Consider the following 17,404-nt stretch of genomic DNA (forward strand, 5'->3'; position numbering starts at 1 on the left):
AAAAAGAAGACACCTCATATACATGGTTATGGGCTTAAAAAAGAAGACACCTCATACATGGTTATGGGCTTTAAAAAAGAAGACACCTCATATACATAGTTATGGGCTTTAAAAAAGAAGACACCTCATATACATAGTTATGGGCTTTAAAAAAGAAGACACCTCATATACATGGTTATGGGCTTAAAAAAGAAGACACCTCATATACATAGTTATGGGCTTTAAAAAAGAAGACACCTCATATACATAGTTATGGGTTTTAAAAAAGAAGACACCTCATATACATGGTTATGGGCTGTAAAAAGAAGACACCTGTACCATGTCAGATATAGAGTTGACATTTTTTGGTGTTTGCATCCCAATATTAAATCTTGTACACATCACAGCTGACTGAAATATAGCATAACCGTTTGACATAGAAACACCAAATATTCTATGGTTAAAAAAAAAAAGTTTATTAATTATGAAATGATGAACAATATTAATAACATTCCACCCATGAGGCCACTCCGTAGCCGATGTGAGTAAGACCTTTAAACAGGTTAATATTCACCGACAGATTACCAGGGCGTGTACTTGACCATCTGGCAAGTGTTTTCACTGAAATTTGAAAACATTTCCATAACACAGTCTGTAATAACTACATATTTCAAGCAAACCACCATATTCCCTGTGACCAAGAATGCCAAGGTAACCTGCCTAAATGACTACTGCCCCTCTGCACTCACATCTGTAGCCATGAAGTGCTTTGAAAGGCTGGTCATGGCTCACATCAACACCATCATCCCAAAAAACCCTGGACCTACACCAATTTGCAAACCTCCCCAACAGATCCACAGATGACGCAATCTCTATTGCACTCCACACCGCCCTTACCCACCTGGACAAAAGTATCACCTATGTGAGAATGTTCATTGACTACAGCTCAACCAACGTTCAACACCATACTGCCCTCCAAGCTCATCACTAAATGAAGGACCCTGGGACTGAACACTTCCCTCTGCAACTGGATCCTGGATTTCCTGACGGGTTGCCCCAAGGTGGTGAGGGTAGGCAACACACATCCACTTTGCTGATGCTCAACATGGGGCCCCTCCGGGTTATGTGCTTAGACCCTTCCTGTTCTCCCTGTTCACCCACGACTGCGTGGCCAAGCACGACTCCAACACTAACACTACTCCATCATTAAGTTTGCAAACGACACGACGGTGGTAGGCCTGATCACCAACGACAATCAGACAGCCTATAGGGAGGGGATCAGAGATATGGCAGGCAGTGGTGTGCCACCACAACAACCACCCCCTCAACCTCAGCAAAACAAAGGAGCTTATCGTGGACTATAGGTAACGGAGGGCCGAACACGCCCCCATTCACATCAATGGGGCTGTAGTGGAGCGGGTCGGGGCCTTAAGTTTCTTTCCATCCGTGATACTTTTTCAACTCTACATTGTTGGGAATGGGCTCGTAAGTAAGACTTTTACGATAAAGTGTACACCTGTTGTATTCACCGCATGTGACCAATAACTTTTCATTTTATTTGAAATCCTACTACCAGTCACTTTTTATGTATACATCCAGCTCAACCACTCCAGTACCCCTGCACATTGAATAAGGTACTGGCACTGACCTGTATATACAACCACTCCAGTACCCCTGCACATTGAATAAGGTACTGGCACTGACCTGTATATACAACCACTCCAGTACCCCTGCACATTGAATGAGGTACTGGCACCGACCTGTATATACAACCACTCCAGTACCCCTGCACATTGAATAAGGTACTGGCAATGACCTGTATATACAGCCACTCCAGTACCCCTGCACATTGAATAAGGTACTGGCACTGACCTGTATATACAACCACTCCAGTACCCCTGCACATTGAATGAGGTACTGGCACCGACCTGTATATACAACCACTCCAGTACCCCTGCACATTGAATAAGGTACTGGCACTAACCTGTATATACAACCACTCCAGTACCCCTGCACATTGAATAAGGTACTGGCACTGACCTGTATATACAGCCACTCCAGTACCCCTGCACATTGAATAAGGTACTGGCACTGACCTGTATATACAACCACTCCAGTACCCCTGCACATTGAATAAGGTACTGGCACTGACCTGTATATACAACCACTCCAGTACCCCTGCACATTGAATAAGGTACTGGCACTGACCTGTATATACAACCACTCCAGTACCCCTGCACATTGAATGAGGTACTGGCACTGACCTGTATATACAACCACTCCAGTACCGCTGCACATTGAATAAGGTACTGGCACTGACCTGTATATACAACCACTCCAGTACCCCTGCACATTGAATAAGGTACTGGCACTGCCCTGTATATACAACCACTCCAGTACCGCTGCACATTGAATAAGGTACTGGCACTGACCTGTATATACAACCACTCCAGTACCCCTGCACATTGAATAAGGTACTGGCACTAACCTGTATATACAACCACTCCAGTACCCCTGCACATTGAATAAGGTACTGGCACTGACCTGTATATACAACCACTCCAGTACCGCTGCACATTGAATAAGGTACTGGCACTGACCTGTATATACAACCACTCCAGTACCCCTGCACATTGAATAAGGTACTGGCACTGACCTGTATATACAACCACTCCAGTACCCCTGCACATTGAATGAGGTACTGGCACTGACCTGTATATACTGGCATTCTCATGTTTCTTTAACTCTGATTGTAATTGTTGTGTGATTTTATTCTTACTTTTATTTTATGTTTTATTATTATTATTATTAGTAGTAGTAGTAGTATTGCTACATTGTGACAAAAGAGCTCTCAAGGTAAGAATTTCACTGTACCATTTTACACCTGTTGTGTCCAATGCAAGTGGCAAATAAAAGTTTACATTTTAAATTAAGGTGATATGGTCAAGTTAATTAATTCCTGTGATTATGAATGCTACTCTAATAACTTTTTGAATTACTTGAAATGTATTATTTTGTTATTCAGTGATGACACAATGCAGAAGGATTTTATTTCCCCTTTTGAACTGAGCCTTGTACTAGATACAATGTATTATCTTACTACTTTTGCAATCCATGATTCGCCTTGTATGAACTCTGGGAATACAGTAGGTTGACTTTGCATAATTAACCTCATGCACAGAAACGTTAATGAAAAACAAAGCATTTGGCAACTGACAAGACGACGAGCTGTCACATCGCTAACTCCTATCAATCATCAAACATAACAGTTGTCACATTATTTAATTGTCAGAGCTTGTAATGGGGCCAAAGATAGGAGGCACTGGTCAGAGACTCAGAGTGACCTTTTTAAACTATATGTAGGTCATTCGATTGGCTCGAGTACAGGTGACATTTCTCACCTACTATTGGCAGTGTTGCAAATAGCAATCAGTGTTGCTGTAATAGCAGCCGGTCTAATAATCCTATCACCAGTGGGTCTTTTTTCGTATCTTATTCAAACAGATAAGACGGCTCAGGCCAGAGGGATACACAATGTAAAGAAAGACTCTCAAGGATCTGTACTCGCTGCCACCTGCTGCTACTGCTGAGAGGGGAGAGAGTGGAGAGCTTAGAGTGCAGGATGATACTGTATCTATACGATTCTGCAGCTATAAGCCTGAGCAGGAAACCATTCTGCAGCTATAGACTGGTTGGTTGCTTAGCAACAAAACCAATGCATGTGTAACTATGGGAAGCAAGACCCATATATTGTGTGATCCTGTTTGTTGAACAGGTCAGGATCTGAGAGACCCTCAGATTAAGATAGAGTTTACTAGGGTGCACCCAACTCTAGGCAGGATATATGGCCGATATCTAAGTCTATTGTACTGTATGTTTAAGCTGAAACTCTACTGGACCAGTTAGGTTTGTCTCACTGTCAGGTGTTTCAGGTTCTTCAGGTAAGTTGTCAGTCTGATGTAACGTATCTATACAAACGTGCTGTGAAGGGATTGAGGGAAAGAATGACGCCAAGATTTGGTGAGTACCTTTTGTAAACAGGATTTTGTGGGTGTTCATACTGAACCAAGCATACGCACAAGCTGTTAACATTTAGGCTTGCTCAGTTATCGATCAATTGAAATAGCAAACGAGTCAACTGGAGCAAGTTCAACAGGGACATTATCCCTTGTGTTATTTGCCTCTTCAGCACTTTCAGACATGTCAGGGAAAACAGTTAACTCTTGTCTATGATTAAAAATGAATCCACAGAAAAACACAAAGCAATTCACAAATACTGACATAAACCACTATGAGATGGAATCAAATGTGAGTGACTGTGCCTATCAATAAACATCAATTGAAATAGCAAATGTTAGTGATCATGCTAATCATGCACATTTAGTGACTACAATAAATGTCAGTTTCCCACTTATCAGCCAACTTATGTTTCCCTCTCAGTTCAACATTTCTCACAAGAACTCTGTCACCAACGTCAAGGGTGGACTCTGTGACATGCCTGTCAAATCTGGCTATGTTTCGTTCAGCTGTTTTGAGAGCGTTCCGGGTGACTATCCTGTAGCTTTCTTCCAGGTGACTCTTCAAGTCTTGCACATACTGTGAATGCAATTTATTCTGGTCATTAACAAGTAGATTGAAGGCTATGTCAACTGGTAGTCTACGTTGTCTCCCGAACATTAGTTAATATGGAGTGTAGCCGGTGACTTCATTCTTCATGCAGTTGTATGCTTGTACAAGTGGTTTAACAAAGTCACGCCAGTGAGTTTTGTCATGCATGCTCAGAGTACCAAACATCTGGAGTAGCGTCCTGTTAAAACGCTCGACAGGATTTCCTCTTGGATGATATGGCGTTGCTAGAATTAAGAAAGTGAGAACAATCTCCCACAGCTCTTCGATTGTTCGTGATTCAAAATCAGGACCTTGGTACCTATGGAGGAGCTCAGGAAAAACGTAATGCACAATGAAGTGGTCCCAGAAAGGCTTTGCAACAGTGCAGGCTTTCTGGTTGGGAGTCGGTATGGCCACTGCATACTTGGTAAAATGATCTGTAATTATCAGTATATCCTTTGTGTTACTACGATCAGGCTCCAAGGAAAGGATTTCCATGCATACTAGCTCCAAAGGCATGCTGGTCTTAATGCTAACTAGAGGTGCAGATTTCTCTGAGACGGTTTTACGCCGCACACAGGTCTTAATCTTCTCCTCCACAGACATTGACATCTTGAGCCAATAGAACCGGGATCGTATGAGATCCATCATGCGCTCGATACCCATATCATCATGCAGACTTTTCAATGCAACTGCTCTCAGCTCTTCTGGAAGCACATAGTGTTGGCTCCTTCCTGTCTTCTCCTGTAAAGAACACTATTCTTTAGCTCTAACCGGTTCCACTCACGCAGCAACAGAGTGAGTTCTGGAAACTCGGCTCTAACAGTGGGAGGAGGTTTCTCCCATTCCCAACTGAGTGACGACCTCTCTGATGCTAGCGTCAGCTCTTTGTTTTTCCATCAGCTCCTTCTCTGACAAATGAGGAATGACTGGAAACCCATCTTGATGTTCCTCTTCCTGGAAAACATCTGGTATTGCACTGGAGTGGAAGGCAAGAGACTCAACCAGCAAGATCGTATAGCAGCTCTTTTCAAGGTCAGTGTAGTGAACAGTGTGTCGATCACGGACTGCTTTGACTACATCTTCGTGGACTTTGTTTTGGAATTTAGATTGTTCCAGATGGAGAGTAAACTGATGGATTCTTTCCTGCTCTTTCTGAGAGGAGAAATCGTCTGAAAGCTGGCTGTGAGTACGTCTTGAAGGTGCTTCGGCATCTCGGTTTTGCTTGCCCGCACGGTACTGCAGCTTGAATGAGTAGGTGGAGAGGGCAGAAATCCACCTGTGGCTTGTGGTGTCTAGTTTGGCAGAAGTCAAGATGTACGTCAGTGGATTACTATCAGTTACGACTGTGAATTCTTTCCCATACAGATAGCCACTGTACTTTTCTGTAACTGCCCATTTAAGTGCTAGGAATTCCAGCTTGTGGGCTGGATACGTCGATTCACTAGAGGTCAATCCTCTGCTAGCGAACGCTATTGCTCTCTTCTGCCCGTCTTGGTCCTGATATAGAGCAACACCCAAACCCAAAGTACTTGCATCTGTGTGCAGGATGTAGGGGAGCTTGGGGTTGGCAAATCCCAGGACAGGGGCTGAGGTGAGCTTTTCAATGACTGTGTCAAATGCTTGCTGACAGATGGGTGTCCATCGGTTTCCAAATGGCTCCTTGGGGTTGTGATACTCACTACTTTTCTCTTTCTTCCTGTTCCCCTTGTGTAGTGGGGGATATCCAGAGGTAAGGTTGTTTAGAGGCTTGACGATACTAGAGTAGTCCTGGATGAACCTCCGGTAATAACCAGAGAACCCAAGGAATGACGCGTTTCAATCTTTTCAGGGTCAGTTTCAACTCCATTCTCTGACCCGACATGGCCTAGATACTGCACAGAGGTCTGGAAGAACTTACATTTTTCTGGTGATAATTTCAGCCCATACTCCTTGAGATGTTGAAGAACTTTAAACAGCCTGCTTTTGTGTTCTTCAGGGGACTCTGAGAAAATGATTAGGTCATCAATGAAAACAAGAACCTCGTTCAGGTTAATGTCACCCATACAGCGCTCCAGTAGCCGTCAAAATGGGCTTGGTGCATTTGTGATCCCTTGTGGCATACCTTTGAATTCCCAAAACCCTAATGGGCACACAAACACTGTCTTTTGTTTGTCCGACTCCTCCATTTCAATTTGGTAGTATCCTGATTTTAGATCAAGAACAGAGAACCACTTAGAACCAGTTAGGGCAGAGAAAGTCTCCTCCAGGTTTGGAAGGGTGTATGCATCCTTGATGGTTTGCAGATTGAGTTTGTGGTAATCAATGAACCTTATATCACTGTTCTTCTTTCTCACAACCATCAAAAATGATTCTAGTACGATGAAGATCTGACATGCCAGGGTCACTTCAGATGAGTTCTACATTAGCATGCCAGGTGTCAAAATCAGCTTCATTGTTTGGACGCGGAGATCTACCAGAGAATGATCTGAGTCTTGACGATAAATGGTGTTGGAACGTAGCATCCTATTTCCTAACAATGTGTTCAATAACGACCCTTTGCACATCAGTGGGGTTGGCGTCACTTACAGTGAATGTTGATTTAATTTTTACATCAGCTGGTTGAGTAACTGGTGATGAGATGGGATTGGTCAGGTTTTGGGTTGTAGGCAGAGCAGAGTGTGGCATGGTCCCGCTCTCATTCGGCTGTGCAGGTGCTAAGTCTTCTGATTCAGGGCCTGTCTCTGTATAATGGCTCTGAGTTTTGTCAGGTAAGGGAGAAATGGCAGATTTACTAAGTTTGGATAATTCCTCCTGAAGTACCTCCTCAAAGGGTTTTCCACTCAACTTGGAAATGATCTGCAATTCTTGGAGATAGCTCTTGGTGGCGCCACTTCTTGCGGCGGAGGTGTACACTGTAGCTAAAGCTTTCACGTGGTAGACTTCATCAACTTGGCTACGGCTCTTGGGTTCTATATGGGTTCTAACAACTTCATAGATGTGCCGTAGGTCAACTCAACTATCATGTGTTTGTGGAACTCAAACATTTGGTTATCCACACGGAAAAAACCGACTGATTTGATCAGTTTTGAGATATTCAGAGAGTTCGTTATCCAACTCACTATTGGTAAAGCCACTAACTATAACAGAGTTAGAGGTTTTTACTTCTTCTCGCATTACTAAATCTATTTTTATTTTTTGTTGTTGTGGGCCCTAATTTTAAACTTCTTATTAATATTAAGTCTCACAGTGATCATTCAATACTCCAAACGGCTCCTGGCAAGCTCGCCACTTTATGTAACAATTGCTTAACACTATGGGCTACTATATATTTAAGCTTAAACTCTATTGGACCAGTTACAGTAGGTTCGCTACTGGAGCAGTAAAGACAAATGAAAACTACACAACTGAATCATTTAGGAAAGGAATGCCAGCTTATATTGTGTAAATAAAAATACTTACAAAAAAATGAATCACCTTGAGTAAATATTGATATGGGAAATTTGTACAATGAGTTCAGTAGTACAATAGACAATAGACTATATCCTGCCTATAGTTTACTAGGGTGCACCCAACTATCTTAATCTGAGGGTCTCTCAGATGTCAATGTTCAAAGTTCAATAACAATACAATAATCATGAATCCACAGACCACAAACCAATTCACAAATACAGACATAAACCACTATGAGATGGAATCAAATGTGAGTGACCGTGCCTATCAATAAACACTGTAAGGTGTTCTTCGGGCTAGGGGGCAGTATTCGGAAGTTTGGATGAATGAGGTGCCCAAAGTAAACTGCCTGTTACTCAGGCCCAGAAGCTAGGATATGCATATAATATGGTAGTATTGGATAGGAAACACTCTAAAGTTTCCAAAACTGTTAAAATAATGTCTGTGAGTATAACAGAACTGATATGGCAGGCAAAAACCCGAGGACAATCCATCCAGAATGTATTTTCTTCAGCTCACCTTTAATTACTATGGCTGTTAATGGGAATATAAAGGAATACCTCCCAGATTGCAGTTCCTAGGGCTTCCAATAGATGTCAACAGTCTTTAGAAAGAGTTTCAGTAAGTGGCTCCCATTTTGGCTGTAGTGTTTGTTGCGCATTCCGGTGAGGGCGTGTACTTCGTTATTTATCTCCGGTAATGGTCTCCGGTATTCTCCGTCTTAAATTGTATCATTTATTTACATATTAGGGTACCTGAGGATTGATTAGGAACGTTGTTTGATATGTTTGGAAGAAGTTTATTGGTAACTTACGGGATTCATTTGTATGCATTTTGAACGAGGGAAACCGGTGGATTACTGAGTCAAGCGCGCCAATGAAATTTACTTTTTTGGGATATAAAGAATGACTTTATCGAACAAAAGGAACATTTGTTATGTAGCTGGGACCCTTGTGATTGCAACCAGATGAAGATCTTCAAAGGTAAGTGATTTATTTTGTCGCTATTTCTGACTTTCGTGACGCCTCTGCTTGGTTGGAAATGTATGTAATGCTTTTGTGTGTCTGTCCTCAGATAATCACATGGTATGCTTTCGCCATAAAGCCTTTTTGAAATCTGACAAAGCGCCTGGATTAACAAGAAGTTAAGCTTTTAAATTATGTATGACACTTGTATTTTCATGAATGTTTAATATTACGATTTTTGTCATTTGAATTTCGCGCTCTGCAATTTCACCGGATGATGTCAAGGGGGGTCGCTAGCGGCACATCTAGCCCAAAGTTAAGTGTAGCATGTGCTTATAACAATCCCACTGCAATGTATGATGCAATGATGTCTTGCAAGAAAAATCCTACCACACCATAGTGTTCTCCAAGAAAAATAAATCTTCTCATGCAAAGGACTTTACACAACTATAGCACAAGGCTCACGTGGACTGAACAATAGACTAGCCCGGGCAAATGAAAAGTACTAGTGCTTACACCGACAACCTCATTTCTTATAAAGTCATCTAAAACATAAGTGTACCAAAATGGATTATGATACTAGTTAATCACATTTTATCAAATTATGAAAACTAAAATAGTTCGCCATGCATGAGTAGCATGATCACTAAAGTTTGCTATTTCAATTGATCGATAACTGACCTAGCCTAAATGTTAACGCCTTGTGCATATTCTTGGTTCAGTGTGAATACACACAAAATGCTAGCAATATGAAAACTCACCAAAACTCACCAAATCCTGGCGTCAATCTTTCCCTCAATCCCTTCACAGCACGTTTGTATAGATAAATGAGTGTTAAATATCCAGTTCTCTCTTTTTAGTTCAGTTTTATACAAGTTCTCAACGATTTAAAACCGAGCTTTTCTTCCATGGAATGGCGGTAGCTCTTCACGTTCCGTTCTAGCTCCGTTTTTTTGAACATGTTGGCGCCAACTGGCGTATAATGTGAGGTTAGGAAATGGATTTTGATTGGCTCAAAATAAATTGCTCATCATGCAGCTTCTGGCATCTGATTTGTAATAGCTGTCAACTTAAACATATCAATAGCAATATAGTATAATATGATCGGTTACTGGAAACTTACTAGTACCGATTAGTATTCAACATTAGTTGACCTGCGTTACACATGACATCAGTCAAAACACCTCAAATCAAGACACGGTATAAAGAAAAATATAAAACTAGCTGAAACGAGTCACCTACGATTTCCCACATGGCAGCGTCTTGTCATCCCAGTGGGCAAAACCTGGTTGAAAAGACGTCAGTATGACATATTTTTATGACGTCTTATTCTGGTCGCAAACTGTTTGGAAAAGGACGTTTATTTTACGTATTTTTACTGACCAGAGTATGACATATTTTTCTGACCACCATACGACCAGTTGGTCATAATTGTGACCACTATATTATGTGCTATATTGTGTATCCTACTGGTCATAGTTAAGACCTCATCATAACCTGGTAATAACCACCTGTCTACAGCTTTTTACCAATACTTGCTAGCTATCTGGCCATCCGGAATCACAACAACACCCAGGCTTCTGCCCCATTGAATCGCACTCATCGTTTTCTTGAGGTTGTCAGCTAACTCATCTGTAGGCCTAAGCAGGAAACTACAATGGGCAAGCGAGCGCATGACCCACTCTTCCACCACGATTTCCCTTCTACCCACTCCTTCCTCCTCCTCTCATCCATGCTGGACCAGAACCCTCCAGGGGGTAAGACTTATAGTGGCACAACCACTACAATCAGTGACCTTTGGGTTTACTAGGCCTATGTACACACCTGGATATAGCATTGGCCTGGATACATGGATATAGTATTGAGCTGGATATAGCATTGACACCAACACAAACTGTAAACAATAGCGCCTGACTGCATTGCATTAGCCTATGTAGATATAGCCAGTTAGCCACATGCTAACTCATCCTGCACATTTAATTAAACAGTCTTGTGTTTGCTCAGTCAGAGACCGGGCAGCAATTGTGTGTTATGTCACCCAGTGTTTTGAAAGGCTTGGAGGTTGTGCAGAGGACCGCTCTTATTGGTCCGTTTTAGTCCAGGTTCATAGCGGACACTAACTCGTTAACAGTTAAGCTATGCTAGCTCAGTACTAGTAAGACATTTTACGTAGACATTTAGAACACTCTTATCCAGAGCTACTTACAGGAGAAATTAGGGTTGTGCCTGGCTCAAGGGCACATCAACAGATTTTTCACCTAGTCAGTTTGGGGATTCAAACCAGCAACCTTCCGGTCACTGGCCCAACACTCTAAGCCACTAGGCTACCTGCCACCATACCACAGATGCATATAATAATGTATGCCACTTAGTAATATTTTTCCAAAGTGACTGACAGGATAGTGAGTAGTCTACAATTTAATTTCCTGTAGTCCTTGCATGAGTTGAACCCACAACCTTAGTGATGCCAACATTACCAACTGAGATACAGGACCTAGTTGTAGCTGACTGTCCCTGTCAGTTTACCTATCACAAAACCAAATCCGTAAAAAGGTTGTTCTGTCACCATCAGTCCATGCATTCCTTTTTAAAATGTATTATAAGTAGTATAAAGGAGAACCTGACTATGGTGTTTCCAGATTAACATTTTGAACATTATGTGATGATGTTGCAACAGTGCAAATCGTTTTCTGTTGCTCCAGTGACAAAATGTCTCAGTTGCCCTTACTATTTCAAAATGAAAGCTTTAACAATTTTACAGGAAACAGTTACAGTCATCAAGTCACAAATATTATTCCACCTCTGGTTATTATGCCAAGTAAACGTTAACAACAAACCAAAAATAATAATACAATTAGGACTTTCGATTTTTAAATGTATTTTAAAGTTATTAAAAATAGATCATTCTTCTCATCTAAAGTAATTTGCTTAGCTAGCTTTTTCTCTCTCTTTCGAATGCACCATAGAGATAGATAGAGGACTCTTATTTTAGTATAGGCAAATCTATTGAGGACTTTCACTATTTTGAAGTAGTCAACTGGGTGGGAATTCCTATGGGTTAAGGAATTGAGGATCCTATAATTCCATCTAGGTCATTAGGAGGTATCAGCCAATGAATTATACGTGTGATGAAACCTTCCATAACTGCAGGTCGCAGTAAACCCGGCAACATTGGCTTTATAGCTGTTCAAACAACACACTCTAGGTGGCAGTATGCACCTTTTCAGTTTGTTTGCCAACTCATAGAAATAGTAGAAGAAAATGGACTACTTCAAAATGGAGATGGCCTCCATGGCGCTGCTCGTGCTCAGAGAGGAAGAGAAAGGCCCTACTCAGAGGAAAATCTGTCTCCCTCCAGCAGGTGGCGTTTTTTCGTTGTTTTGCCCATCAAGCAAGGTATTTTTGTATGGAGGTCAATGACAGCGTGTCGAATTTATTGACAATTAATGACTTATTTGCTGCGTGAGGTTTATTTGATCTAATAAATTTTTTATAATGCATAAGTTGTTACAGGTGTACTGATATAAGTATGACACGTGACATCACGGAAACTTTGAGAAAAAAACACTTTATATAGGAGTTGTCTTGAGATGGCTATGCATATTCCTGGCATGCGGCTAGTAGCGTAGCATCTCTCTATTGAATACAGGCAGCTGACATCAACAACCTCATTGAATATTTAGAAAATGATTACAATAATGAAATGTATCTACCAATCCAAAGAAAGGAATCCCATTGTTAGGGCGGAGGAACATACATTGTCAGTATACTAATAATATTTTCAGTGCTCTCACAAATGCCATAATGGGACAGATACTGTACAATGATGCGATGTCTATATAAGTCTATGGTTGCCACTGGTTGATGATGTAAATTGTAGGCGCCAGTCAATTCGCATCGACCGTGATGGCGACGAATCAACCAAAGCGAGGAAGTGAGAACGATGATTGCTCTTTTCTCCCTTTGGTTCATGACATTATAAAATGGTAAATCTTTAATTTGACATATATTTCTATAATGTGTTTATTACCGGGGAGAGTTGATGAATATATTTGTCCTGGTTTGGTAGGACGTGTTGTGAAGCTAACGTTAGCCAGCTTGCTAGTTGCAGTTCAAAAGTCTAATCTTGAAAAGCAGCAACAATTTGGTTAAATTATGTTTAAGTACTTTGTAAAAAATAATATGTTTTAAACAACGTGTACTTCTTTGTCCATCTATGTCGAAAGCATGGACAAAGATAGTCAAGATGTCCATCAAGAACTGGTCAAGTTTAAGACAAGGATTCATGAAGCGCGCGAGCAGATCGGAGCCATGCCCGGAATTGACATGAGCCTGTCCGAGCAGCAGCATGAACTGGAGACGCTGCGGGAGCAAGTCCGCACCAAGAATCAGCTACTGCAGAAATACAAGAGTTTGTGTATGTTTGAGGTTCCCAAAGCGTCGTGAGGGATGTTTGACAGTCCCAAAGAAACTAACTGAATTCAGGAGACACTTGGAGAGGAACACACATGTACTGCAAATGATATATTTTTATATTTAGAGGACTGAGAAAATGACCATCCATTTGAAATCGTGAGAAATGATCTTGTTTATATGGAGTATTTTTGGGGGATTCCATCTCTTGGCTCCGTGTTATCTCATGTGCCTTTCCAACCTAACAACTCGTGCAGTATAACTTGAACTCATCCCGTTTGTCAAAACCACCAGAAAACATTTTATTTCACTATAACACTACCTTCAGGCATTATCTTGTTGTTTTGTAAACTGTCCCATTTTTACTTTGTAAAAAATGTATTATCCATACTGAATTATAATGCCCTCGTCAAGTTTGTATATGCAGTGGATTCTTATTTTAGGTCATGGTTTTGTTGGTGTGCTATAAAGATTGAGTGCTGCAGATTCCCAATGCGGTAGGCCTAAAATAAACCTTTGTTTTAATTCCTTCTGACTTGTTTTAACTCCGTTTCTTAGTAAGATTGTAGCATGAGCCACCTTACGTGCGCTGTTATTTTTCATGAATTACATGTGAATAGCTTATCGGCCTAAATGGAAACATCAATCTGCTAGCTACCATATGCTATATACTCTTCACAGAAATGATGTATTTCATAAATTAGGTACAGGTTACTTGTTTAGCTAATGGTATGAGTGTCACTGAAAGGGCTTGGGAATATGCTTTACCAATGTTAAAAATGATGATAGACATAGGATATACGTTTCAAATGGATAATTTTATTTTCTCCATGTTTCTTTTTTGTGAAAAGTAAACGATGACATAAGAATAAGCATTCATATGCGTTAAGTATGCAATTAACATTCAAGTTCAGTTCCGTGTGAAAAAAGAACATGTAAACAAATGCCACCCCATAAGTGTAGGCTACATTCTCCATTCAGTAATGTCATTTTACAGCATGTAGCTATAGTGACAAGAACACTAGAGGTTCTCTGAAGCCAGATCACATTTGATCACCCTGACTCCACAGGGAATATCTGACAATGACCATGGCATGCCTTCTCGCATGGTTTGGGACATACACCCCTGGCTGTCACTGCGTCTTGACGTGCTTCCTTATCCCGGACTCAGCACACTGGCACGAAGCCTGGCGGGTATCATCTCCATCGCTGTATAGAACATCTCGTAACATGTCTCCATGTGCATTGTCAAGTGAGTCCTTAGCAGATGGCGCATCTGTCTTTCTCTTTTCCCTGGCTGCAGCCAGTAGCTTTCTCTTTGATATACATTAAGTCACTGTGCACGCTTGGTCGGCGCGCGAACGGTGCCACAATCCCGTATACCTCGCTGTCTTTGAATTTCTTATTTCTGAATGACTTTCTTCTGCTGTTTTGCAGTACTTCGCAAAACTGTAAGGACACTTTGCGGTGAGAGTCCGGGCTCATCTCGTTGGGCAGTTTAGCCATGGTAAAAAGAGTCTGAAACATCTGGTCGACATTAGTGTTCCGTTTTGCAGAGATCTCATAGTAGGCACACTGTTCATCACCAGCCACCAGCTGCTCAATCTCCTCATTCTGAACCACCCGGTTAAACTCCCGGTCACACTTGTTCCCGCAGATAACTATCGGGACATCCACGTTCTCCTTGGTTTTGTTTTTCAGGCAGGACTTGGTCTCGTAAATTTGACGCTTCAGGCGCTGGACCTCTTGGAAGGAGTCTCTGTTATCCAGACTGAACACCAAGATAAAAACATCACCTGAGGAGAGAGAAATGGAAGGAACATTAATATCACAGCTCAAAAGTCAATGTACTTTCCATAATGCACAGCACAAGTTTTGCGTTACGCATAAGCATGCATTTTAGTGAAGCTAAATTGAAATATTCTCATAGAAAGTGATTTGCAGAATGCAGCTTAATATTATGATTCACTTTTACATAAAGACATTTGTCTGTTTCATTCGTTCAGAGTTAAGCTTACCAGTAAGGATAGAGAGTCTCCTCATAGCGGGGAAAGGATGGTTTCCAGAGGTGTCCAGAATGTCCAACTGGTACGCATCTCCCCGAATGCTATATAATTTTCTATGAAAGTCCTCGATTGTTGGCGTGTACTGGTCCTCGACTTTTTTATTTAGAAACCGAGAGATGATAGCAGTCTTGCCAACTTTTGTGGATCCTAGAATCACCATCCTGTGGCAGTTTTTGGCCGGGATGTTAAACTCGTTCTCAGAAGGCGATATTTTTTTAATCATGATTGCGAGTTTTGCGCACCGACAAATGTCTTTGGTACGAGAGCTAGATGCTGAATGCAAGCTCTACTTGCTTTTGGGGGATCCTGACTCTTTGTTAGCGCTGCTACTCTGCTGAGTTTGAAGCGAGCGCGACTGGGTATATATAGGCGATGCCGACCACACTCCTCCCCGGTGCGTCATGCAATTATGCGTCCGTCTGAGGGGAGAATGCATAGATCGTATGAGAGAGAGTCTGTAGTTATGACTTTGCGTCTGTTTATACGTGAGTCTGTACAGACTCTCTATCTGAGCGAACAGAGTAAAGTATATAAATAATTTAGAGAAATAAATGGGTTTAAAAACCCTGTGTAAAGTTTGCGTAAAATGCAACAGTGTACTTTTTCACTTAACACCAATTTCGCAGAAACTCTTAATGAGTTAAACTTCTGCAGATATATTTTTTTACTGACAATTCATCATAGTGCAGTGTTTTATAAATAAATGCATAAAGTGTAGGCAACCTCCTCTTTTGGTGACGGCGTAACACATAACCATGTTTACATCCACCATGCATTACAAGGATTTGCATTCAAGTAAAACACCAGAAACAGGACAAATACTCAATAACATAGTGTTATTAATTTGGTGATTATGGTAATGTTGAGCACTGTGTGTGCAAATAATATAAATAAATATTACGCAACATTTGTAATTAATTTTCATGTTTCATGTCAACATGTTTCACTGCCAAAAAGAAATTAACATAGACCGTCCTTCGCCCATTTTCTGTTTCACGAGACGTTCAGTTTCTTGTACCCTGTCCTGAAAACCGTCAGCTGAGCTTGCGCAGCCCAGTGAGCCTCGTATTTCGGGCACATACTTTCTGTGTGGACCGGACGAGGGCGCTACAGTATGGACATTATAGAAGTATAGACATTTTTATGGGAATTATAGAAGAAAAATACATTCTGCTAACTATTAAAAAGGTGTTGTCCCTGCAGTTGAAGAAATCTCAACATATTGTGCTTAACCTGGTAGTCCTACCAAGGTAATAACCAAATTATGGTAGACACAATTGAACTGACCCAGCTACCAATAATGTATTTATTTATTTATTTGACTTTTTTTAACAGGGAGTCCCATTGAAGACAAAATATTTCACATGTGTTTGATAGACTTTAATGCAGAGAAGCTACATATGAATTGTAAGTAGGCCTACTCAAATGAGATTACAATCAATCAACTTATAGCCTGCCATAGTGAGCCTACTGAACATAAAACGAGTTATTGGTGAAATTCCCTATCTTTCTCCACACCTTAGAGTAAATCAAGGTCATTATTTTTGTCTACATTCTCAAAACAAAAGTGAAAGCACTCTTGTTCTCTCAATCATCCCCCTCTCTCTGTGTCTATTCTCTCTTTCTCTCTCGTCCATTCTCTCAACCTGTAGGCTGTGTTGACTAATGGATGTAAAAACGTGTGGATTTATGCTCCAATCATACATTTATTTATATAAATGTATAGGAAGACCACTTCTTTTAGAAAACATTCATACAAACCTAATTGAACTAAATCATATAATCAAAGTGCTCTCTGTCACGCCCTGACCTTAGTTCCTTTTTTATGTCTTTCTGGTTTGGTCAGGGCGTGAGTTGGGGTGGGCATTCTATGTCTGGTGTTCTATGTTGTCTATTTCTTTGTGTTTGGCCGTGTGTGGTTCTCAATCAGAGGCAGCTGTC

General features: G+C 41.1%; 2 protein-coding genes across 2 annotated transcripts; one reads left to right on the plus strand and one right to left on the minus strand.

Moving 5' to 3' along the window:
* The first annotated feature begins 12,870 nt into the window (after positions 1-12,870).
* LOC120044699 (mediator of RNA polymerase II transcription subunit 9-like) lies at positions 12,871-13,932 on the plus strand. Its single transcript, XM_038989377.1, has 2 exons — positions 12,871-12,970; positions 13,211-13,932. Exons 1-2 carry the CDS (start codon positions 12,891-12,893, stop codon positions 13,428-13,430), a joined length of 300 nt encoding a protein of 99 aa, XP_038845305.1. The 5' UTR covers positions 12,871-12,890; the 3' UTR covers positions 13,431-13,932.
* Positions 13,933-14,657: 725 nt separating this feature from the next.
* Positions 14,658-15,692, minus strand: LOC120044700 (dexamethasone-induced Ras-related protein 1-like). Its single transcript, XM_038989378.1, has 2 exons — positions 15,416-15,692; positions 14,658-15,193 (listed from the first exon to the last, which is right to left on the minus strand). Exons 1-2 carry the CDS (start codon positions 15,684-15,686, stop codon positions 14,658-14,660), a joined length of 807 nt encoding a protein of 268 aa, XP_038845306.1. The 5' UTR covers positions 15,687-15,692.
* Positions 15,693-17,404: the final 1,712 nt, after the last annotated feature.

Source organism: Salvelinus namaycush, chromosome 3 (assembly GCF_016432855.1).
Source record: "Salvelinus namaycush isolate Seneca chromosome 3, SaNama_1.0, whole genome shotgun sequence".
Taxonomy (NCBI): domain Eukaryota; kingdom Metazoa; phylum Chordata; class Actinopteri; order Salmoniformes; family Salmonidae; genus Salvelinus; species Salvelinus namaycush.